Source organism: Scyliorhinus canicula, chromosome 10 (assembly GCF_902713615.1).
Source record: "Scyliorhinus canicula chromosome 10, sScyCan1.1, whole genome shotgun sequence".
NCBI classification, from domain to species: domain Eukaryota; kingdom Metazoa; phylum Chordata; class Chondrichthyes; order Carcharhiniformes; family Scyliorhinidae; genus Scyliorhinus; species Scyliorhinus canicula.
In genome coordinates, this window is record NC_052155.1 from 52,747,189 (window position 1) to 52,771,113 (window position 23,925).

Sequence of the window (23,925 nt, forward strand, 5' to 3'; positions counted from 1 at the left end):
AGCAAACCACATACTTATTTTCTTTTTGCCTGCTAAAGACCTTTAATGTTCTTTTGATTGTGAACATAACCATTAATTAACTTTTTTAATTCAAAGTGAATTGGACGTTGTGACCAAGATTTTGATGAACACACAAACTTCCAACTCCAAATGGATGCAGGACTTTCATCCAATCCATTTTCCTTCTGTTTAATATCTTGAATTGTCTTTAAAAAAACAAGACAAGATTACTCAGCATTGCATAGAAATTACAACACAGAAACAACCTATTGAGTTGGCCCATCCTGTCTGTGTAGCTTGTCCCCCAGTAATTCAAATCTTGTATGCCTCTATTTTCGTATTGCTTTATTTCCCTTTCAAGTTCATATATACCTATCCTTAAAAGTAGACAACCTCTGTTTTTAACCATTTACTCCAGTCATAGCTTCATAGCTCAAAATAACTATGGCATAAGGACATTTCAGAGCGCCCTAAAGTTTTGAGTACAGTTAATTCCCAGTGCGCAAGCTGTGCAAAAACTATCTCAAAAGGAATTGTAGCACTAAAGGAGACCATTCATCCCACCAGGTCTAAGTCTTCATTGGTCCTCATTACTTGTTCTTTTAAATTAAAAAAATTATGTTTTAAAGGGCTTTTTAGACCCTGCTTCAACCACGGAGAGGTTATCCAATTCCTAACAGCTCTCTTAACTGCTCCCTTTGTTATTTTACTGCTGATGTTAAATGTATGCCCTTGAGCTGCTAATTCTCTGACCTATATATAGATTGAAACAGCTAAGGAGGCAATTTGACCCTTAAGACTATGATGGTTCTGTTTATAATCCACCCTAGGGGTCAGGAGGACAGACTGGGAAGCTCCCGCTCAAGATGGTGGAGAGGAGCTTTGGTTACCTAGGTATACCCTACACAGGCTAAATCTATCTAAAGAGACATCCCTAGAGTCATTGTTTTGCAGCACAGAAAGAGGTTGGGTGGGGTTGCTGGAATGGGCCTAGGTAGGGTGCTCTATCGGAGCAGGGGCTGATGCAGACTTTTTTTTAAAAATTGTTTTTATTAAAGCTTTTTTCAAACAGAATTTTTACATAACCCCCCCCCCCCCCCCCCCCCCCCAGATTGTTGCTGCTGCTGACATTTTAACGCTCTCCTAGTAAGTCCAGGAACAGTTGCCACCGCCGAGAGAACCCCATCAAGGACCCTCTCAAGGCAAACTTTATTCGCTTCAGGCTGAGAGACCCAGCCATGTCACTAACCCAGGCCTCCACACTCGGGGGTTTTGAGTCTCTCCACTTTAACAAGATCCGTCTCCGGGCTACCAGGGAGGCAAAGGCCAAAACCTTGGCCTCTTTTGCTTCCTGCACTCCCGGATCCTCTGACACCCCAAAGATTGCTATTTCTGGACTTGGCTTCACCCGCGGGTTCCAAAATCCTGGGCATAGCCTTCGCAATGCCCTGCCAGAATTCTTTTAAGCGCCGGGCATGCCCAGAACATATGGACATGGTTCGCTGGACTCCCTGAACATCTTGCACAGCTGTCCTCCACCCCAAAGAACTTGCTCATTCTCGCCGTCGTCATGTGTGCCCGCTCCCTCCATCTGCTCTACAAGCCGAGATAGATTTAGCCTGTGTAGGGTATACCTAGGTAACCAAAGCTCCTCTCCACCATCTTGAGCGGGAGCTTCCCAGTCTGTCCTCCTGACCCCTAGGGTGGATTATAAACAGCTCACTTTTCCCCACGTTCAGCTTGTACCCCGAGAAGCTCCCAAAGTCCCTTAGGATCCGCATGACCTCCCCCACCCCCTCTAGTGGGTCCAAAATATACAACAGCAGGTCGTCTGTGTAGAGCGAAACCCGGCCCCCTCCAGTTCCATGAAGTCCTCAGCGCTATGGCCAACAGCTCAATTGCCAGGGCAAATAGCAGCGGGGTTAGGGGGCACCCCTGCCTCGTCCCTCAGTGCAGCCGAAAATACCTCAGCCGGTTCGTGGATACATTTGCTACGGGGGCCTGATACAGTAGCTTGACCCACCCTATGAATCCCTCACCGAATCCAAACCTACCTAACGCTTCCCACAGGTACTCCCATTCCACCCGGTCAAAGGATTTCTCCGCATCCATTGCAACCACTATTTCTGTGTCCCCTCCTTCTGAGGGCATCATGATAATGTTTAGGAGCCTCCTCATATTTGTGTTCAATTGCCTGCCCTTGACAAAACCTACCTGATCCTCATCAATCACTCCCAGGACACAGTCCTCTATTCTAGTAGCCAAAACTTTAGCCAGCGGTTTGGCATCCACGTTCAGGAGCGATATCGGCCTGTAGGACCCACATTGAAGTGGATCCTTCTCTCTCTTCAGGATGAGCGAGTTCGAAGCCTGCAACTTCGTCGGGGATGAGGCCGATGCAGACTCAATGGGTCAAATGGTCTTCTTCTGCACTGTAGGGATTCTATGATTATACGTGTCTGCACCGGCCATCAAGCACCTTTCTATTCTAATCCAATTTTCCTGGATTTGGTCTGTAGCCGTGTGTGCTATGGTGTTTCAAGTGCTCATCTAAATGCTTCTTAAATGCTCCCACCTCTACCACCCTTTCAGGCAGCGGGATCCAAATTCCCACCACCCTCTGGGTGAAAAAGCTTTTCCTCAAATCCTTGAACTCTCTACTAAGGGGAATTTCTTTTCCCTATCTACCCTATCTGTGCCCCTCTTAATTTTGTGCATCTCAGTCAGGTGTCCCGTCTCTCTCTCTCTCTCTCTCTCTCTCTCTCTCTCTCTCTCCCCCCACCCCCACCCCCACACCTTCTGTACTCTGAGGAAAACAACCCCAGCCTAACTAGTCTCCCTTTACAGCTAAAATGCTCCAGCCCAGGCAACATCCTGGTGAATCTCCTCTTGCACCTATCTAGTACAATCACATCCTTCCTGCAGTGTGGTGACCAGAAGCACACATTACTCTAGCTATGGCCTAACAAGCATTTTATACAGCTTCATCATCAAGGATTTTCACAGTAACTTCATTGCAGTGTAATGTAAGCCTGTTTGTCACACTAATAAAGATGATTATTTTTTTAAACGTATTTTATTACAAACAAGTATCAAAACAGATTACAGCGAATAAATGCCCCGGGAAACATACTTCCCAACAAAAGATTATTATTATTATTATAACCTTCTGTTTTTATATTCTATGCATCAGCTAATAAACGCAAATATTTCATAGGCCTTTTTAATCACCTTACCTTTTTTTGTATAAATTTAGAGTACCCAGTTCATTTTTTCCAATTAAGGGGCAATTTAGCATGGCCAATGTACCTCACCTGCACATCTTTGGGTTGTGAGGGCGAAACCCATGCAAACACGGGGAGAATGTGCAAACTCCACACGGACAGTGACCCAGAGTCGGGATCGAACCTGGGACCTCGGTGCCATGAGGCAGCAATGCTAACCACTACGCCGCCGTGCTGCCCACTTAATCACTTTGTATACCTGTCCTCTGCCTCAAGGGATCTTTGGACGTGCACCCCAAGATCCCTCTGGTCCACTGAATTTACAATTAATTCCACTCCCCTCCTCTTTCCCCATATCCAGCAAATTTCTCCTTTTCAAGTATACAATATCCAATTGTTTTTGAAAGTTCTGATTTCATCTGCTTTCAGCATCTTTGAAGGCAATGTATGCAAGATTACAGCAATCTGCTGTAGTTTTAAAAAAAAAATTGCATTTTCCCTAATTAACTTAAAATTATTTTGAGTAGTTCTTTTTTGATAATTGTCTGATCAAAATATGCTAACCTAAATTATGCCAATTGAATACAACGTTGATCCCTTTCCTCTCCACAGAGGCTGTCAGACCTGCTGAGATTGTCCAGTATTTTCTGTTTTTGTTTATGCCAATTTGAAGTATTTTATTGTAGCTCCTGCGCTGATTGCTGTAGGCCAACACTATAAACCAGCCATGTAGAGGCAGAGAAAAGGAAGCTGTGCTTAGGAAGATGAACTTTAGGAGGACTTTGAAAATTAAGCATGTTGGAAGTAGCATTTTTGATTCTAATTGACAAATTTCACAGTTTGAATTTCTTATAGAAGAGAAACTCAGATGTTGGCGATCGTCATTGAGTGATTCTTGCTGAATAGTGTGTGAGTTTGATTGTGATGCTACCTACTCCTTTGCATCTATTGAGAAGTCTACCTGTACGGTTGCAGCTAAAAACGTATTGCCCCTTTCAGTTGGCACAAAACCCTATGGTTTATACCCTTTGTACGTATGCATAGACAGAGTTTATATGCATGATTGAGCTTTATTCATGCCTCACAATAGCAAATTCTTGGCTGTTGATGGCAAATTCAGATACCAAAAATTTCATTGTGTAAACTTAACCATTGCATCCAGCTGGAACTTTTTTTTAACTTTTGTAATAACTGAAAGAACCAAAAAAAAGTGTTATCAAATTGAGCTGTGGGAAAAGCTGAAAGTGGTTCTGAAGTTTATGCAACAGCTGAACTAATGTAATCATCTGCATGTAACTAGTATGTAGGGCTGTCCCTTGGATTTGTGCATAGACTCTAATAACCTTGCTGATATGTGGAACAGAGTGGATGTGTGTAGGTTGCTTATGTAAAGCACTTCTCCCTGACACATTTTTTGATATTTTTTTTTACATAGAATTTACAGTGCAGAAGGAGGCCATTCGGCCCATCGAGTGCACCAGCTCTTGGAAAGAGCATCCTACCCAAAGTCAACATCTCCACCCTATCCCCATAACCCAGTAACCCCACCCAACACTAAGGGCAATTTTGGACACTAAGGGCAATTTAGCATGGCCAATCCACCTAACCTGCACATCTTTGGACTGTGGGAGGAAACCGGAGCACCCGGAGGAAACCCACGCACACGGGGAGGATGTGCAGACTCCGCACAGACAGTGACCCAAGCCGGAATCGAACCTGGGACCCTGGAGCTGTGAAGCGATTGTGCTATCCACAATGCTACCGTGCTGCCCCAATGACACACAAAGAAGGAATACTTGCCAACTTTCTGCTTAAAGCCGTGCTTGAGGCCCACTTGCTGCACCAGTGTGTGATAGAACATCATATTATACTTGTATGCCCACTGGGAAGATGGGGCAGGTAGATCTTGTAGGACAGATGGTGCTTCATTGGCAGTAAAGCGCTTCATTGGTCATAAATTGCTTTGGGACACCCGTGGTTATGAAGTTGCTATATAAATTATTTTTTCTCTGTTAAAGTTATACAGGAAAGGAACAGTGCTGAATTACAATACAGCTGGCCAGGGTGAATTACGACCCCAAAACACTCGGGTACAACAGCTTCTGAGGATGACTGGAGCAGTGGTTCCCAAGAGTACTGCATGTGGTCCGTGTGTGGTTGGGTGTAGTGGTGGTGGGGGAGTAAATACAATTACTTGTACCTCGCATATATCAGAATTCATGTTACATTATTATTTGCAAACATCCTTGCGTAATATAGTCTGCAATGTATTTGTGACTGTGCAACATAAACTATTAGAAATAGCTGCATTTTTAATAACTGTTGATTTACAAGTTTGACTCCTATCAGTTGTAGGCTATGTAACAAATAATGTTTAAAACAACATGCGTATGTTGAGGTCCGCAAAAACTTTTGATGACTAGCTACGGTCCGCATAAAGGAAAAGGTTGGGATCCCCTGCACTGGAGTATTACTGTATATAAATGGGAGTGGATATAAAGGAGTATATTGTCTTGTGGGTGTACCTTTAAGAAATGGGTATTTATCAAAAAGCTGCGGTGATGTCAGTGTGTGGGTGGAACTGGGCTGTCTTTCTGTCTTTTGCTTTCGTTTTGAGCTGAAAAGCTGCTTTGGGGCACTGTTTTTGGTTTCATTTTCAGTGTTGGCGAGCTGCATTCAAAGCAAGATGTTCTAATGTCTCTCTCTCTACAAGCTAAAGAATGTCTTCAGCTCACTTGATTTCAAAGTAATACCTGTTTCTGTAGAGAATTTAAACCTGCTGTCTTTGTAAAAACGGGTTAACTTATGGATGTTGCTAGGAAAGGTATTATGGGTTACCTATAAAGTATTGTATCCGTGGGGTTACGTGTGTTGGTAGTTGTTAAGATGTTTACTGTGTGTTTATAAAATGTTAGCTGGGTTCATAGAATGAACATTGTTTTGTTAAAAAAATACTTAAGGTCTCTTGCATAACACCCGGAGAGTAGACCCTTGTGCTCCCCATAACCAAAATCTATTAAAAGTTGTGAGTCAGGTGAACTCCATGATATACTTTGAAGTTTTCTAATCCCTGGCCCATAACAATATAAATGGGAGTGGATATAAGTTGTCGCTATTTTCAATCCAGCTAGTTTGCAGATATCTAATTAGTCCAGGAACATGGTCAAAGTCATTTACAATTGCATCCCTGATCATAACATAAGAAATAGGAGCAGGACTAGGCTATTTGGCCCCTGGAGCCTGCTCTGCCAGTCAGTAAGATCATGGCTAATCTGATATGGCCTTAACTCTCTGTGCCCCATATCCCCCGACTCACTCGTCAGTCAAAAATCTTTGTAACTAAACCTTGAATATCTTTAATAACTCAGCCTGCACAGCTTGCTGGGCAAGAAAACTCCAAACAATAACAGCCCACTGTGAGAAGAAATTCCTCCTCATCTTAATCTTAAATAGGAGACCGCTTATTTTGAAACCGTGCCCCCAATCCTAGGTTCTCCCATAAGGGGAAGCATCCTCTCGTCTTCTGTCCTGCAATGCCCCCTCAGAATCTTGTGTTTCAATAAGATGACCTCTCATTCTTCATCATGGGTTATGTGGTTGTGAGGGACCAGCTCAAAATTGTCTGTGCTGCTTTGAATTACAATGTGTGCCTGCTTTGGTTTGGGAAGCCTTCAGCTCTGCGCTACTTGTAGTTTCAGTCCAGACCCACCCTTTTCTGATGCATCAGTATCCTTAAAGCCAATGTCTTGGCTTCTAAAACTGGCTTGGCTTTGGGTCACTGTGTTTCTGCCCTATTTCTATGAGGGAGGGAAAAGGGACTAGTCTCTGAACTATAGAAGGAAAACAATGCCCTTGTGAATTGAAAGGAGGAAACAAATTGGGGGAAGAGAACAAATATTCCTCTGAAATGTGATGGGGCCGAAGCAAACCCTCTGAAAATTGAAAGGAAATCAGCCAAATTCAAACCTAAATCCAAAAAGTACAAGTACAAGTATGGACTTATAATTTTTGGGTTTGACTTTAGTGTCTCATTAGTTGGATGTCCAATGAGTTCTGCATCTTTTATGGAGAGGGTGTACAGCCATACAACAGACCTTGTCAAACCTGGAGCATTAAGCTAGCAGCAATTATCTTGCCTGATGTCTTTATCAAATTTAAACTTTAATAATAATAATCTTTATTGTCACAAGTAGATTTACATTTTGGGAATTGTGGGAAGAAACTGGAGCACCCGGAGGAAACCCACGCAGACACAGGGAGAATGTGCAGACTCCAGACAGAAAGTGACCCAAGCCGGGAATTGAACCTGGGACCCTGGTGCTATGAAGCAACAGTGCTAACCACTGTGCTACCATGCTGCCCAGTTCACGATTTGTGTACATATGTAATGATTTAGCTCAACAGTTGACAAATTTCCATTCAAATAAAATTAAAGCAGTTCCTTCAAAGCTTAGATCAGGTTAGTCACTTGATAATGTGTATTTACCCACTGTGCCAATGGAGGGAGCTTATTGCCTCCATTTAATTGTGTTCAAGCAATTTTACACTCCAGGTACATGAGAAAAACAAAAAAAACATCATGCACAGCCTGCAGGACAAGCCCTTCTTTGCTCGGCCAATATTGCCTTTATAGACGAGTAGTTGCTAATAGTAGAGTGTAGCTTGTCCTTAAAGTTAGCTAGTCAAATTATATCGATCAGATCTGTCATTCAGATCACAGTGTTACTTTGACTGTAATTGATGCCAACTTCAGAATTAATAACTAACATTAAGATTGTTGCTAAAACTCACACCATGTCCACTTGAATGGAGTCATTAAAAGGATAACTGGAATACTGTGGGCAGCACAGTAGCATGGTGGTTAGCACAGTTGCTTCACAGCTCCAGGGTCCCAGGTTCGATTCACAGCTTGGGTCACTGTGTGGAGTCTGCACGTTCTCCCCGTGTCTGCGTGGGTTTCCTCCGGGTGCTCCGGTTTCCTCCTACAATCCAAAGATGTGTAGGTTAGGTGGATTGGCCACGATAATTTGCCCTTAGTGGCCAAAAAAAGATTAGATGGGGTTACTTGGTTACGGGGATAGGGTGGAGGCGTTGGCCTGGGGGTGTGCTCTTTCAAGGGGCCAATACAAACTCGATGGGCTGAATGGACTCCTTCTGCACTGTAAATTCTATGATTCTATGATATAGGGAATAGGCAGGGAAGTGCATTTGAGTCCAGGAAGAGTTCAGCCATGATCTGATTGAATGGTGGAGCAGGCTCAAAGGGCTGAATTGCCGACTTCTGCTCCTAATTCCTATGTTCCTATAATTTACTCCTCGATATCTGGCTATCTGGAGGGAGTAATTTGAGTTGAGTTGTATAAAAGAAACCTGAGTACTGTTGGTTGTAGGCCACTCGCTAATATTGGGAACAGGTAAAGTAACGAGTTAAGAGTATTGGGAAGATGTACATTGGTGCATGAAGGTGCAGTGCTTGTCTTAAACGCTGATCAGCAATGACTAGGTGTGTGCAACAACTAATGGGTAGCCAGGCAAAGGATAATCACTGTTATCTTAGTTATTAATTAAAATAGTTACAGCTACTAGAAATCTTGTTTGCTGAACTGACAAATAATGCAGACAAATCTTGCTGACTCTACTCCAGTCCAGGTCCCCTATTGGCTTCCTAGAAAAAGCACGGGCGGAATTCTCCGCTCTTGGGAAAAATCGGGAGGGCGGTCGTGAACTCGGCCGAGTTTCACGACGGCCTCGGATGCCGCTCCTCGCCCCCTATTCTCCCCTCCCGGCGGGGCTAGGAGCAGCGCTCCGTAACTCTTGGCCGCCGGGCGGCGCGCCGAGAGTGACGCGACGGCGGCGCCTATGTGACGTCAGCCGCGCGTGCGCAGGTTGGCCGGCTCCAACCCGCGCATGCGTGGCTGACGTCGCAACGGCTGACAGCTCGAACCCGCGCATGCGCGGTGGTCGTCTTCCCCTCAGCCGCCCCGCAAGACGTGGCGGCTTGATCTTGCGGGGCGGTGGAGGGGAAATAGTGCGTCCGATTGAGACGCCGGCCCGACGATTGGTGGGCACCGATCGCGGGCCTGACCCCTCCCGAGCACAGTCGTGGTGCTCATTCCCCACTAGGCCCCCTACAAGCCCCAAAACGGACGTCTCACGGCAATTTCACAACGGTAGTGACCAGGTGTGGTTGCCGCTGTCGTGAAACGGTCGGGAACGGCAGGCCGCTCGGCCCATCCGGGTTGGAGAATCGCCGCTCGCCGTGAAGAACGGCGAGCGGTGATTCTTCCGAGCGGGGGGTGGGAGAATCACGGGGGGCGCCAGGGATTCGTGAAATTAGTCGGGGGGGCCTCCCGCGATTCTCCCACCCGGCTTGGGGAGCGGAGAATCGCGCCCCCAATCCATAACACTGTACCAGATAGACAGACGGTTCCGTGCCTACGTACTTGAATAGTGCAGTCATGAAGTTGGGGTGACGGGTGCACATATATGGGGGTCGGTTGAGGGAAGGAAGCGGAACTGTGAAGACTCCATTCTACTGTACTGCCGTTTAAAGAATATTCTGGAACACTACTTATTTTGAGGTACCAGATTATCACTGAAACTTACTTGCAACCCTGCAAATGTTAGTACTTCTTAAAGGGGGCATGCAAAGTGTTTCAGATCTGAAAAAGTTTTAAATACTCTGTAGAGTAAGGATATGGTTAATTAATAAGAAATCGGAATTAATGTGGGACACATTTATGGCTACAAGTTCAAATGGAATATGTAATGTATTGATTCAGGCTTGCTGAAACTTTATTTTAATGATGTGGATAGTGGAGGGCTGGTAAATGTAACTTTGATTAGTTTGTAATTGGACAGGAGTAGACTATTTGATCCCTTGGCCGTGTTCCTTGTCATTCTTTATAAATCTGTATTGTTCCTACTTTTCTGGGCAATTGTGTGCCATTTCATACTGCTCATTCATGGCTGAACCTTCCGTGCTCCATATTCTTGCAAACTATATATAATACTCTTTAGTAAATAATTTTTTTCAGATTCCTAATCTTTGAGGAATAGTCATTGCAACTCTCTGCTTATCCGTTCTAGTGATGTAAGTCTAGAGGTCGGCATAGTGGTTAGCACTTCTACCTCACAATGCCAGGGACCCGGGCTCGATTCCGACCTCGGGTGTCTGGCTGTGTGGAGTTTGCACATTTTCCCTGTGTCTGCATGGGTTTCCTTCGGGGACTGATGGTTACCTCCCACAATCCAACAATGTGCAGGTTGGGTAGGTTGGCCATGCAAAATTTTGTCTTGGTGTCCAAAGGTTGGGTGGGGTTGTTGGGATAGGGCAGGGGATTGGGCCGAGGTGGCGTGGTCTTTCAAAGGGTCGATGCAGATACAATGGGCCAAATTACCTCATTCTGCACTGTAGGGATTCTATGAAGTGTATCCAAAGTGTAAAATGTGTCCCCAAGTTACTCCACTGAAATAACAAAAATTATCAGCTTTTAACAGCAAATATGTATATAATCTATATTATACATCCATCAACTTCTAGTTTTGCTGTTCTTGGATGTAGGTGATGCTAGCACAGCTGTATTGCCCATCCACAGTTACCCTAAAAAGATGTTGGTTTTGGCTTTCACCTTGAACCATTACTGTCCTTCTGGTGATATTGTTTTCAAGATGGTACTCGATTGGCAATTGCCAAGATAATACCTGGCTTCAACATTGGTCTCCCTTTTGGAATAGCTGCACAGCTCTGGTCATGGATCTTCAATGATCTGTGCATTCTGAACCCTCTGGTTCTTCTACTTGGCAGCTCAAAGCATACTTGATGTAGTCTTAACTCAAGTGTACCATTTATCCGTGCAGGCTCTTCCTCTTAATCACATCGAAAACTGCCTGCAATCTATTTTTCTCATCTAAACACCTTACACCAGCATATATCTCTCAAAATGAAAGATAAAATCAACACCCAGCTAATAGAACAAATGCAACAGTAAAATATCATCCAAGGGATTAAAAATGGAGGTGCAGATACAGCCTTTGAATCCAGTTGGGTGTAACGGCAGCCAGTGAAGCAAGTAATTTAGCCATCATCCTGTATTATGCACTTGTATAGCAGGATTGTGCGCTGTGACTTTATTCTCCGTAGGATCACTTAACTGCAGCACAAGAACTTTTGTTTTTCCTTCTCTTGATCAATTTTTTCGTTCCTGCCCCATCCTCTTATGAACATGCAGAAATGCTGGATGGGAAAAACAAGCTGCTTGGTAAGGGCTGGTCTGTTTTGCATCTTCTTCCCTGCTGCCCTCCCTCGCTGACCATTTGCAGTTGTGTTGGGAGGGGAAAAGGCACAGCTGGGGCAACTCCCAACAATGTCCCTCATGATGTGGCTAGGGGCAGCGTGGTAGCACAGTGGTTAGCATAGTTGCTTCACAGCTCCAGGGTCCCAGGTTCGATTCCCGGCTTGGGTCACTGTCTGTGCGGAGTCTGCATGTTCTCTTCGTGTCTGCGTGGGTTTCCTCTGGGTGCTCCGGTTTCCTCCCATAGTCCAAAGATGTGCAGGTTAGGTGGACTGGCCATGCTAAATTGCCCTTAGTGTCCAAAAAAAGGTTAGGTGGAGTTACGGGGATAGGGTGGAGGAATGGGATTAACTGGGGTGCTTTTTCCATGGGCCAGTGCAGACGTAATGGGCCAAATGTCCTTCTTCTGCACTGTAAATTCCATGATTCTATGGAGGAGAGGATTAAAAATAACACTTGAAAATGGACTTGAGTGAAATTAAACCTAGTATGAGATTTAAATGACACTAAGTGGTTTTGAATATAAATGGAGCTGGGCAAGTAGTCTCTCTCTCTCTCTTTCTCTTTCTCCCCCCCCCCCCCCCCCCCCCCCTCTCAATCTGTATCAACGATTCAATATAATCTGTTACAAAGGGTCCATAACTGAACACAGTATACCAAATTGAAATCTAATCAAGGTCGTGTCTGAGGATAAAATGGTGTATTTTGTCATGGATAACCCAGTGAATGCAGCCCTGTACTTTCTTTGCTTTAGCTATGGTTTCTGTCATTGATTGCGAACCTTGTGCATTGTGAACTATCAACCTTTACTTTCATTACAACTTTAATTTGTGTTATAAGGTGCAAATGTGCCCAGCATTGGTCCTTCCCCCATGAATAATAGTGCGCTAAGCTAAGTTAAATGCCAGACTTGGGGCCCATTGCCCAAACATATCAAAAAGAAAGAATGACTTTCACACACAAGTGTACGGCAAGGTAAAGTCACCATAGTGCCAGATGACCATAGGCTGCTTTCCACTTTGAGCAGGGAGAGCTGACTGGTGGTGGTTTAACCTGAGGATTACCACACCTCGGGCGAGGTGGAAGGTTGAGAAAGTTGGGCTTTCATGACCTCAGCCAGTACAGGAATTGAATCTGCGCTGCTGGCTTTGTTCTGCATTACAAAACCAGTTATCTAACCAACTGAGCTAAACAGGCCCCTGAATGAAGACAATGAAGTATTTTTGAATGTAATCACTCTTGTCATGTCAGAAATATGGCAGTCAATTTGCACACAGCAAGATCCCACAAACAGAAATATGGTGATATTTGAGGGCTATATATTGGCCAGGACATAGGAAATAACTCCTCTGCTCTTCAAAATGGGATCCTCTACATCCATCTGAGAGGGCAGACAAGGGTGTGATTTAATGTCTCATCTGAAAGTCAGCACCTCTGACAATGCAGCACTCCCATAATACTGCACTGGAGTGCCCATCTAGAAATTGTACACACTTTCTGGAGTGCAACTTGAACCCACAACCTGCTTACTCAGGAGCAAGAGTACTACCAATGGATGACCATTAAAAAGTTGTTTGAATAGTTTACCTCCACAATCCTAAATCTGTCGCATCACAGATGCATGATTTTTCTTCAAACTTGTTCAAATTCCTTCATCTAAGTTATTAATATCAGTTGGAAAGAGAAAGGATCCTATAGTCTCCAAGCAGACCTCAGCCAATGATAACAATTTACTGCGTAAAGGAAAGTGGCCAATTCTTGATCCACTGTAACAACTTCTCACTTCCTACCCAATATTTTGATATCCTTCTGTCTCGAGGCTGACTTGGTCACTAAGTGTCCTTTTTGGTGCCTCACTTTTTGTAAATGAGCTTATTAGTCAGTCAATAAACTATTCAACTTTGGAAATTTAGCCTGCAAAACCTGATTAGGCCATCAATGCTGTATAACTGCACCCCAGCAGGATCTGAAGGAGAGGATTGAAGAAAAAATAGGAAGCAAACTTAAGTTTATAATAAGATATGACTGTTTTATCAACAATACTTTACATAGCGGGACAGGGTGGGTAAATCTTGAGCTCTTATGTGCTTTATTTACAGAAATACACAAAACACCATTGGGGGTGGAGCTGCTGTCTTTTGGCGGTAATCATTACATAGAAGATACAATGATGCCTTCAGCACAGATGAGCACAGAGCCTCCCTTCAGCCTCCTTGGTAAGGATACTAAATTTTCAAACTTTGAGTGCAAACTCAATTTTTTAAAGGAAAGGAGAAAATTGTAGTGTTATTTGACCATTTCTCTTTTGAGGTCTCAAATCCTTATATTCCTCAATTGGGGATTGACAGGAAATTGGGAATGAGTTCAGAATGAACTGTAAGTATGGAGCTATTGTTTCTCTTTCCCTGTATCCTCACCCCAAGCTCTGGAATAGGTTGGTTTATTTGGTGTGTTTGGGAGATGGAGGGGAGAAACGTTTAGCACTCCGTATTGTTTATATATATTTTTTTACAATTGTATTTAAAGTACTATACAGGAGCATTTACCAAATAAAATCTGACAATAAACCACATAAGATATGTAGGATGGCCAAAAGCTGATCAAAGGTTTTTAAGGATTGTTTTAAAAGAGGAAAGCGAGGGAGGAAAATGCAGATGTTTAGGGAGGGAATTCCAGAGTAAACCTTGGCAGCTGAAGGCATAACCATCTATGGTAAAGTGATTAAAAATCGGGAGGTTGCACAAGAGCGCAGAATTAGAATAGCACAGTATCTTGGAGGGTTGTGGCTGCAGGAGTTGATGAAACCATGGCAGGTTGGTGAATGTAAGAAATTGGTATATCTATTGCCTTCTATATCTGTTGCAATAAGGTTTTTAAAAGCCTGGTTAAGGTATAAATTTGTTGCAGTAATATTATTAAATAACCTAGGTTAAGGTATCCAGACTATGTGTCTGCTAAAGCTGCAACAAAGAAGTCGTAAAAGGTGAGGTCATGATTGATTCTAACCATATACTTGTTTACCTATAGAGGGCTAATGGAACATTGTTATTGCTGGAGATTCCATGGAGAGTAGCTAATTTGAGGAGGTGTATTTAGTCCTAGCTGGTCATGTAACATCGTAGTGGCCAGATGATGTAATTAATGGGAGGAGGTATGTGTAGTTTTGCAGTTTGCAATAGGATTTGAGTCTGACAATACAGACATATTTTAAGATGAACAGCAGTTTTGCAAAATGTTGCTAGGTTGAGCAGAGGTGTACTGGTTCTGCTCCTGAAAAGAGGGTCTCTAAAAAGTCGCTGTGTAGCTAAGCAAGTAATCGTTTTGTTAACTTTATTTGTAAGTGACATTTGAACTGTATTATAAGAACATAAGAACATAAGAACTATGAGCAGGAGTAGGCCATCTGGCCCCTCGAGCCTGCTCCGCCATTCAATTAGATCATGGCTGATCTTTTGTGGACTCAGCTCCACTTTCCGGCCCGAACACCATAACCCTTAATCCCTTTATTCTTCAAAAAACTATCTATCTTTACCTTAAAAACATGTAATGAAGGAGCCTCAACTGCTTCACTGGGCAAGGAATTCCAGTATTGGGTTACTCAATTGGAGTTAGTCGCAGGTATAGAGAGTAAGTTCACTTTTTTACTTTTATTTAAAAACTGTTTAAATAACAGTATTTTCTTTCTATGTTAGTGTGGTTAATTCTGTGTTTAAATTAAAGTTTGTTTTAACATATAAGATACCTATTGGTCAGAGTCATCATCCTTGGGTGAAGTATCCTTTCCTCACAGTTTTGCAAATTCAAAAACGTTGTTTGGGGTTCTTGTCCAGTACTCAAACAAATGTTGGGGTCTTGACTGGTACAAGGTACAAATTTTGAAATTGAGGCATTATCAGACTGACAGCCAGTAAGTGCAGGGAAAGGTGAATGGGAAGTGATGCGAGTTAGGATATGGGCAACAGTGGTTAAGTTTATGAAGAGGGAAGTGGGAGCCCGACCAAATGCCATTGTCTGAACTCCTTTATTGCACAAATTGCATGCTAATGCTATTTCATGTATACATACATGCCTTTTATTCGAATGTCTCTGAGCACTTTGCCTACTATGTTTACTGTAGACAATGGCGGAAGTCGATCTTTAAAGTCTTCAAAAATCTTTCCAAAAACGGGCATCAGTGTATACACAGTATAAAATAAGAACGGCTCGTGTTGGTATAGGTGGTCGCCGTTTTGAAATGAGGGGGGATAAAAACACATATAGTTCAAATTAAACAATGTGACATTTTATTTTATAAATGAATTAGATAAATGTATATTTAACAACAGTCAAAATATTTTAAGAACAATTTAAAATTATCAACTTCATTGTCTTTGACATCGAACACAGTTATCAAAATTATTCTGAGTCAATTTGGCTACAGCTTCATCGTAAGGATCCCACTCTGAATCAGATTTGGGAGCTTCTGGTTTCAGAATCATCCCTCTGGAACAAATACTCTTTCTCTTCATCCATTGAATTGGATATTCTGCATTTTCTGAAAACTCTCATGACAGTTGGTGCATTTACAGCATCCCACGATTTGATGACAATACCACACAAAACAGCATGCATATTTCCATTCTGATGATAATATAACCATTCTGACTATTCTCGAGGACCCATTCCGATACATGCTTCTCAAGATCAGGCAGTGGCTGGATCCTGTTCTCATGGCACATTTGGCCTTGGGCACCTTCTTCAGGGCAGATTCCTCCTTCCATTCTCACACCAGCTTTTCACTAACAGGATTCCCTCGCTTCAGTACTGTTATTTCACGAATTAGCAAACGTTACAACTTTTAGCTTGAAACCAACTTCGTACTTAATTCCTTTTGCCAAAGGACCCATTTCTGTTCATTGTTTGTGCGTGTGTCTTAAACTTCTGAAAATCATCTTGGCCAAAGGCATTGCCTGCTTTATTTCATGAGCCTACTTTTAAGGTGTGTAAAACATGTACCATTATATGAGTCAAGACAGTGTATAGACTAATCTATACACTGTCTCGACTCATATAATGCCATCTATGGTACTATAATTTATTATGGCCATTATGTAAGCAGATGAGGCAATTATTTGCTTTAGTATAGTAATTGCATCCTTCTGACACACGTGGAGGAGCAAGCTTATTGTAAACTGTTCCTCTGACGCAGCAAATGCCTTTGGTCTTAATAATAGCCTGAAAACATCGCTCCTGAGAAAATTACAATTCATTGTAGATCAGCATTGAAACCAGCAACCTCAATGCAGTCATACAATTTACCTATCAAGCTGTATTATTTAAACTGACGCAACTGTTAACAACACCGACGACTGTCCAAGTCAATAGCTCATTGGTTCCCCCCTTCGAATTGTGTTTGGAGAAACTATTCACTTGCATTTCTACCAAAATTCAAGTATACAGAGCAGTTGTCGTCACCTTTGTATGGGTTAGAATCATGGTTCTGGACAGAAAACAAATTCAACTGCTGTGGCACTTTCACCAACATGTCTTTGATCCATCAAAAACAGAAATCATATATTAATGTTATGCCTATAAAAGCAGGAATGTTGTGGAGACTATCTCGCTTCCTGACTCCCCAAAGCCTCTACACCATCTATAAGGCACAAGTCTTCAGTATGATGGAATAATCTCCACTTGCCTGGATGAGCACAGCTGCAACAAAACTCAAGAAGCATGACACCATTGTTGCACGTTTTACTATGGGCGTAAAACGCGTTTATTGGAGTGTATTAACACGCCTCCGTATTCGACGTGTGCTTAACACTACTAGGCTCTGTTCTATGTATTTATTCAGCTCTGGAGTCGCCAGTTGCCGTATAAACAACGTCACAAGTATTCCAAGGTCAAGTTCAAAGTAATAAAGACGATACACCGATTAGTAAGGTTCAAACGATCAATATTTATTATACAGTTATAATAAATACTCATGCACACACTAAGAGACTAAGCTATAACTAAACTTAAGTGAACAGAATACTTATCTAACAGGAACAGGCAAGGTCAGAGAACGAGGCCTTCGTCCTGGTCTTGTACTGCAGCCTTCAGCAAGCGTTCTGGTACTGGGGGTCTAGTGGGCTTGGATCGCGTAGCGAGCGTTGAACTTACGGTTTCGGCGGCTGGTGCTCAACGGCTGGAGTCAGGATGCAAGATGTCTATCAGGGCCGGAGCACGGGTTTAACAGACCGGGCTCTGTGGGGAATTTGCCTTTATACCCCTCTCTAATGTCCTTGCCCCCTTCTAGGCGGGCTCTACCTTTCGGTACCGATTGGAGCGTTTCCAAACGGTTACCTTCGAAATCCTCCAATGCGGGGGCTTTCCTCGATGTTGGGGGGTGGTTCCGATATTCTTTACTCTGGTGCCATCCTGTCTGCGCAACCAATTAAGTGTTACATTGAGATGGAAATGTTGCCATTGTTTGTGCCTGGATCTGGGCTGCCTCATCAGAATGCTAAGCGCTTTGCCATTAACACCTTTGGCTTGGAGATCTTGCACCTGGCCAGAAACTGGTTTGCTGCTTGCAAAATGCTAATTAGTTGAGAGCAGACTGTCTGTTCTCACTAAACAGGCTTTTCCTTCTGTCTTCCATTTTACTTTGGCTCAGTGTCCATTTTGCGTGGCCAGCATGGCTACACCATGCAGGACAAAGTAGCCCACTTGATTGGCACCCCAGCCACCAGCTCCAACATCCACTCCCTCCACTACTGATGCACAGTGGCAACAGTGTGTACCATTGCAAGATGCATTGTAGGAATTTTTAAAAACACCAACGACACCACCTTCCAAATCCATGACCTCTATCACCTAGAAGGATAAGGGCAGCAGATGCATGGGAACACCGCCTCCTGTAATATCCCCTTCAAGCCACGCAGCGTCCTGACTTTGAACTATATTGTCTTTTCTTCACTGTGATTGGGACAAATCCTGGAATTCGCTCTCGAACTGCACTGTGGGTGGATATATCCATCTGGTATAATGGAATGCAGCATTTCAAGAAGATAGCTCACCACCACTGTTATATTGCAAGACGATCGATGAGACCACGTTAAAACACAACAGCGATTTATATTATCTTTTTGGCGCCGATCAGCGGTGTGGGACCGCCATGTCGCACGGGTCGGCCGACGCAGGCCGCTGCCATGCACGTGCGCGGACCCCCGAGTGCAGGGCCCCGTATTGGCAGCCGGAGCTGCGAGAATGTTTTAACGCTGGAATGGGGGCATAGCCCCATTATTGGAGAATCCCGCCCGCAATCGTGTATATTGGAACAGGCCTTTGAGTATTTATGGTAACAAACTATCTTGACTCATCTTCCACCTTAAGCTGCTGGTACGCATTGCTTAACTCCAACTTGGTGTCTTTAAAACCACCTGCTAACTTGGTATATAAATCTTCTATCCTGTGGAGCTTGCACATTCTCCCCATGTCTGCGTGGGTCTCATCCCACAACCCAAAGATGTGCAGTGTAGGTGGATTAGCCATGCTAAATTGCCCCTTAATTGGGGAAAAAAATAATTGGATACTCTAAATTTTAAAAAAAATTGCAGGGTAGGAAGAGAAGCGATGGCGTAGTGATATTGTGACTAATAATCCAGAGTTCTAGGTAATGCTCTGGGGTCCCAGGTTCAAATCCCACCATGGCAGATGGTGAAATTTGAATTCAATAGAAAGCTGGAAATAAAAGTCTAATTGTCGTAAAAACCCATCTGGTTCAGTAATGTCCTTCAGGGAAGGAAATCGGTCATCCTTACCCGGCCTGGCCTACATGTGACTCCAGACCCACAATGTGGTTGAACTGCCCCCCCATTGAAACTCAGTTCAAGGGCATTTAAGGATGGGCAACAAACGCTGGCCCAGCCAGCGACGCCCACATCCCAAGAACATAGAAACATAGGAAAAGTAGTCCATTCAGCCCTTCGAGCCTGCACCACCATTCAATATGATCATGGCTGATCATGCAACTTCATGTCCCACTCCCACTTTTTCTCCATATCCCTTAACCCCTTTAGCTGCAAGGGCCACGTCCGGCTCCCTCTTGAAAATATTCAACAAGCTGGCCCCAACAGCTTTCTGTGGTAGAGAATTCCACAAGTTCACAACTCTCAGAGAAGAAGTTCTTCCTCATCTCAGTCCTGAATGGCTTACCCCTTATTCTTAGGCTGTGACCCCTAGTTCTGGATGTCCCCAACATCGGGAATATTTTTCCCGTATCTAGCCTGTCCAGTCCCATCAGGATTTTATGTTTTTTTTCTTTTTAAAAAAATTTAGGGTACCCAATTCATTTTTTTCCAATTAAGGGGCAATTTAGCGTGGCCAATCCACCTAGCTTGCACATTTTTGGGTTGTGGGGTGAAACCCACGCAAATACGGGGAGAAAGTGCAAACTCCACACAGACAGTGACCCAGAGCCGGGATCGAACCTGGGACATCGGCGCCGTGAGGCCGCAGTGCAAACCCACTGCGCCACCGTACTGTCCTCAGGATTTTATGTTTTTATGAGATCCTCTCTCATTCTTCTAAACTCCAATGAGTACAAGCCCAGTCGATCCAGTCTTTTTTCATATGTCAGTCCTGCCATCCCGAGAATTAGTCTGGTGAATCTTTGCTGGACACCCTCGGGTGTGCTGCCAGGTGAATTGGACATTCTGAATTCTCCCTCAGTGTACCCGAACAGGCGCCAGAATGTGGCGACTAGGGGACTTTCATAGTAACTTCATTGCAGTGTTGATGTAAACCTACTTGTGACAAAAATAACGATTATTATAACAAGAATGTCCTTCCTCAGATGAGGAGACCAAAACTGCACACAATACTCAAGGTGTGGCCTCATCACGGCCCTGTATAACTGCAGCAAGACATCCCTATTCCTATACTCAAATCCTCTGGCTATGAAGGCCAGCATGTCATTAGCTTTCCTCACCGCCTGCTGTACCTGCTTGCCAACCTTCAGCGACTGTTCCACCATGACACCCAGGTCTCATTGCACTTCCCCTTTTCCTAAACTGCCGCCATTCAGATAATCTGCCTTCCTGTTTTTGCCATGAAAGTGAATAACTTCACATTTACCCACATTATATTCCATTTGCCAGGTATTTGCCCATTCAGCCAGCCTGGCCAAGTCACCCTATAGCCTCTTTGTATCCTCCTCACAGCGCACACTGCCACCCAGCTTAGAACGAATAATAAAAAATAAATTGTGGGAGATCCTCCTGGTTACAATTAGATAAGTAATAGTGGAATCAGGTAAGGCAGGCCCATTCTGCTGGGTTACTTTGGAAAAGCGGTGGTTGACTGTTGAACGTTGGGCAGCTTAAGAAAGATGAAGAGGGCTTGTACAATCATGATCAAAGTCACAGATACAGCTAAACAGATGGTCTCAATCATAGTGACAAAGATTTTTTTTTTCTCTCTTTAATAAATTTAGAGTACCCAATTCATTTTTCCATTCAAGGGGCAATTTAGCGTGGCCAATGCACCTACTCTGCACATCTTTGGTTTGTAGGGGTGAAACCATTGGAACAGGTGGAAGGGCAACATTTCGTCCAAGGACCGCGTATACCCAGTGCTGCACTGAATTGATGATCTAGATTGAGGTTAAATTATAACCACGGGGAGAATGTGCAAACTCCACATGGACAGTGACCCAGTGCTGGGATTGAGCCTGGGACCTTGGTGCCGTGAGGCAGCAGTGCTAATCACTGCACCACCGTGCTGCCCTTAGTGACAAAGATTGTATATCATATAATTATATCATTAATTGGAAATATAGCACTTTAGGATGCCCTGAGATCATAAAAGCTGCTTTAAGTGCAAATTCCATCACTCTCTTGCTCACTCTCCCGATCATGGTTGATCACACTGGGATGTAGGATCAAACTTGTCACCACACCTGTACATTTTCCATCTTTTAAAAAAAAAATAGATGGAAACCCTGACATCATGCTCGAGGCTTTGTTTAAAAAGAAATTTCATTTAAATAATCTCAAATGTCCCAAAATGGCTTTGCCATTGTTGGTTATATACTGTATACAGAAACATATGACCAATAGAGGCAGATGATTGACCACGTTCGTCTGATTTTTATGTGGAATGGATGTGTGACAGGATCTTAGAAACTCAAGTTGAAACTAAGGGCTCTTTCACATCTACGCAAACCATTGGAACAGGTGGAAGGGCAACATTTCGTCCAAGGACCACATATACCCAGTGCTGCACTGAATTGATGATCTAGATTGAGGTTAAATCATAACCACCTGCCTCTGAGTGGAGGGGGATACCAACTGAGCAATGTTGAAGCTTGTCACTTGCTGTTTCCTGCAGGCACTTTAGAAGGACCTGATGCTGAAGATCTGCTGAACTTTAAATCTATGCTACCTCCTGTATGTGAAATGAAGAGCTCAACTGCATCTTGTCCAACACTGCAACATCTAAGCTCTTCAGCTAAAGTTGCAGGTATGTGTGAAAACTATCTTGCATTGCCTTGATTTTAATTTTTAATTTCCAGCATCAAACCGCAAATTGTTTGCCAAATACAAAAATCTGCATTGTTTGGTAGGTTCTAATTTGAGGTTTCAGGAATAACATCATGTACTGCTGAGAATTGCACAATAAAACTAACATGTTGGAGCAAATTATTAAAGAATGCAGTGAAGCAGATATAAGGCCATTGAAGCAGACACAAATCAAATCTTAGGGCAGCACGGTGATGCAGTGGCTTGCACTGCTGCTTCACGGTGCAGAGGTCCCAGGCTCGATCCCGGCTCTGGGTCACTGTCCGTGTAAACTTTGCACATTTTCCCAATGTATGCTTAGGTTTCACCCCCACAACCCAACGGATGTGCAGGGTAGGTGGATTGGGCACGCTTAATTTGGCCCTTAATTGGAAAAATTAATTGGGTACTCTAAATTTTTTTTAAAAACAAATCAAATCTTTGCTTTTCTATCTAGAAGCATGGGATAGATAACCAAAGAAGCAATAGATTCATAGATGTTTACAGCACAGAAGGAGGCCATTCGACCCATTTACTGTATTGAGCCCTTCGTATCTGCCATCAATCTTTGCTAATCCTGACCTTCATGTCCCTTGACATCCAGGGTTCTCTGGTCTAACGTATTTGCCCTCTACTCTTGCTATCTCCTCTTGAAGCCATCCCACTATCCTGATACAAATGTATTTGCAAGTAGCTGTTCCTGTCCACTTTGGCCAAATTGGGCTTTATCTTCATAAATTAGTCTTCCAAAGTTAGAATTGCCGTACCATCCTTAACCTTTTCCTTTTCCATAACTTTCCTCAACCTAACTGAAGAATGTCCAAAATTCTCGTCTACTGACCTGCCTTCACCTGCCTGAATTAATTTCCAAATATTAGGTCCAGAATTACCCTCTCCCTAGTTGAAAAGAAAGTTCCCCTGGATGCAATTTAAGAATTTTGCTCCCTCCCTACATTGCACACTAAAACTATCCGAGTTACTATTTGGGTAGTTAAAATGCCCTGCTTAGTACTGCCTTATTATTCCTAGGATGTGCAAATCACAGTACATAACTAAATACAATATATAGACTAGAAACATTTTATTCCCATTTATGTCAGGCAAACGAGCAGAACCCCTTAACTGTCAAGTGAAGAAATTTAGTTTCGAAGTTCTAAAATATTTATTATCAACAACAGTTTTTTTTTTAGAGGTACTTGCAGTCCAAGCTGAAATCAAAAAGCAGTTATTTCCCTATTGCTTGCACTAAAATGCGTTTTTCTTATTCTCAGCTACTTGATTACTCTCCCGAACAGCAGTTTCTCACCAACCAATGATCTTGTGTTTCTCCTGTGCTGTTAAGCTCTAAATGCTGCTGACAGCCTGACCTGGGGATAAATTCTCCGCGGACCAACGTGACGCCCATTTCCGGCGGGCAAAAGCGGTGCAGATGACTCCGGCGTCAGGGCCTTCTTTTAAGCCGTTAATCTCCGTTCCCGAAAGGGCCAGCAGTGGACTGACGCGATACGCGTCAGTTTCACCCGCTGCGGAAGTGGCGCGTCCCGGCGTTTGTGTGGTGGAGAGAGAGAGAGACCCGGCGTTTTGGGGGGGGGGGGGAGAGGAGGGGGGAGAGAGGAGAGTGTCCTGGCGTTTTGGGGGGCGGGGGGGAGAGAGCGTCTCAGCGTTGGGGGGGGGGGGGGAGAGTGTCCCGGCGTTTTGGGGGGGGGGGGGAGAGAGAGAGAGAGGGTCCCGGCGTTTTTGGGGGGGGGGGGGGGGAGAGAGAGAGAGTGTCCCGGCGTTTTGGGGGGGGGGGGAGAGAGAGAGCGTCTCGGCGTTGGGGGGGGGGAAGAGAGAGAGAGAGTGTCCCCGGCGTTTGGGGGGGGGGGGGGAGAGAGCGTCTCG

General features: G+C 43.9%; 1 protein-coding gene across 11 annotated transcripts in view; it reads left to right on the plus strand.

The window, feature by feature from the left end:
- LOC119972367 (microtubule-associated protein 4-like) overlaps positions 1-23,925 on the plus strand; it is a 516,984-nt gene that overhangs the window by 299,112 nt on the left and 193,947 nt on the right. For all 11 annotated transcript variants that reach the window (XM_038808936.1, XM_038808935.1, XM_038808937.1 and 8 more), the window contains 2 exons: positions 13,618-13,734; positions 21,875-22,006. In XM_038808936.1, the coding sequence (XP_038664864.1) occupies positions 13,618-13,734; positions 21,875-22,006 (249 nt within the window). The remainder of the gene's footprint in view (positions 1-13,617; positions 13,735-21,874; positions 22,007-23,925) is intronic.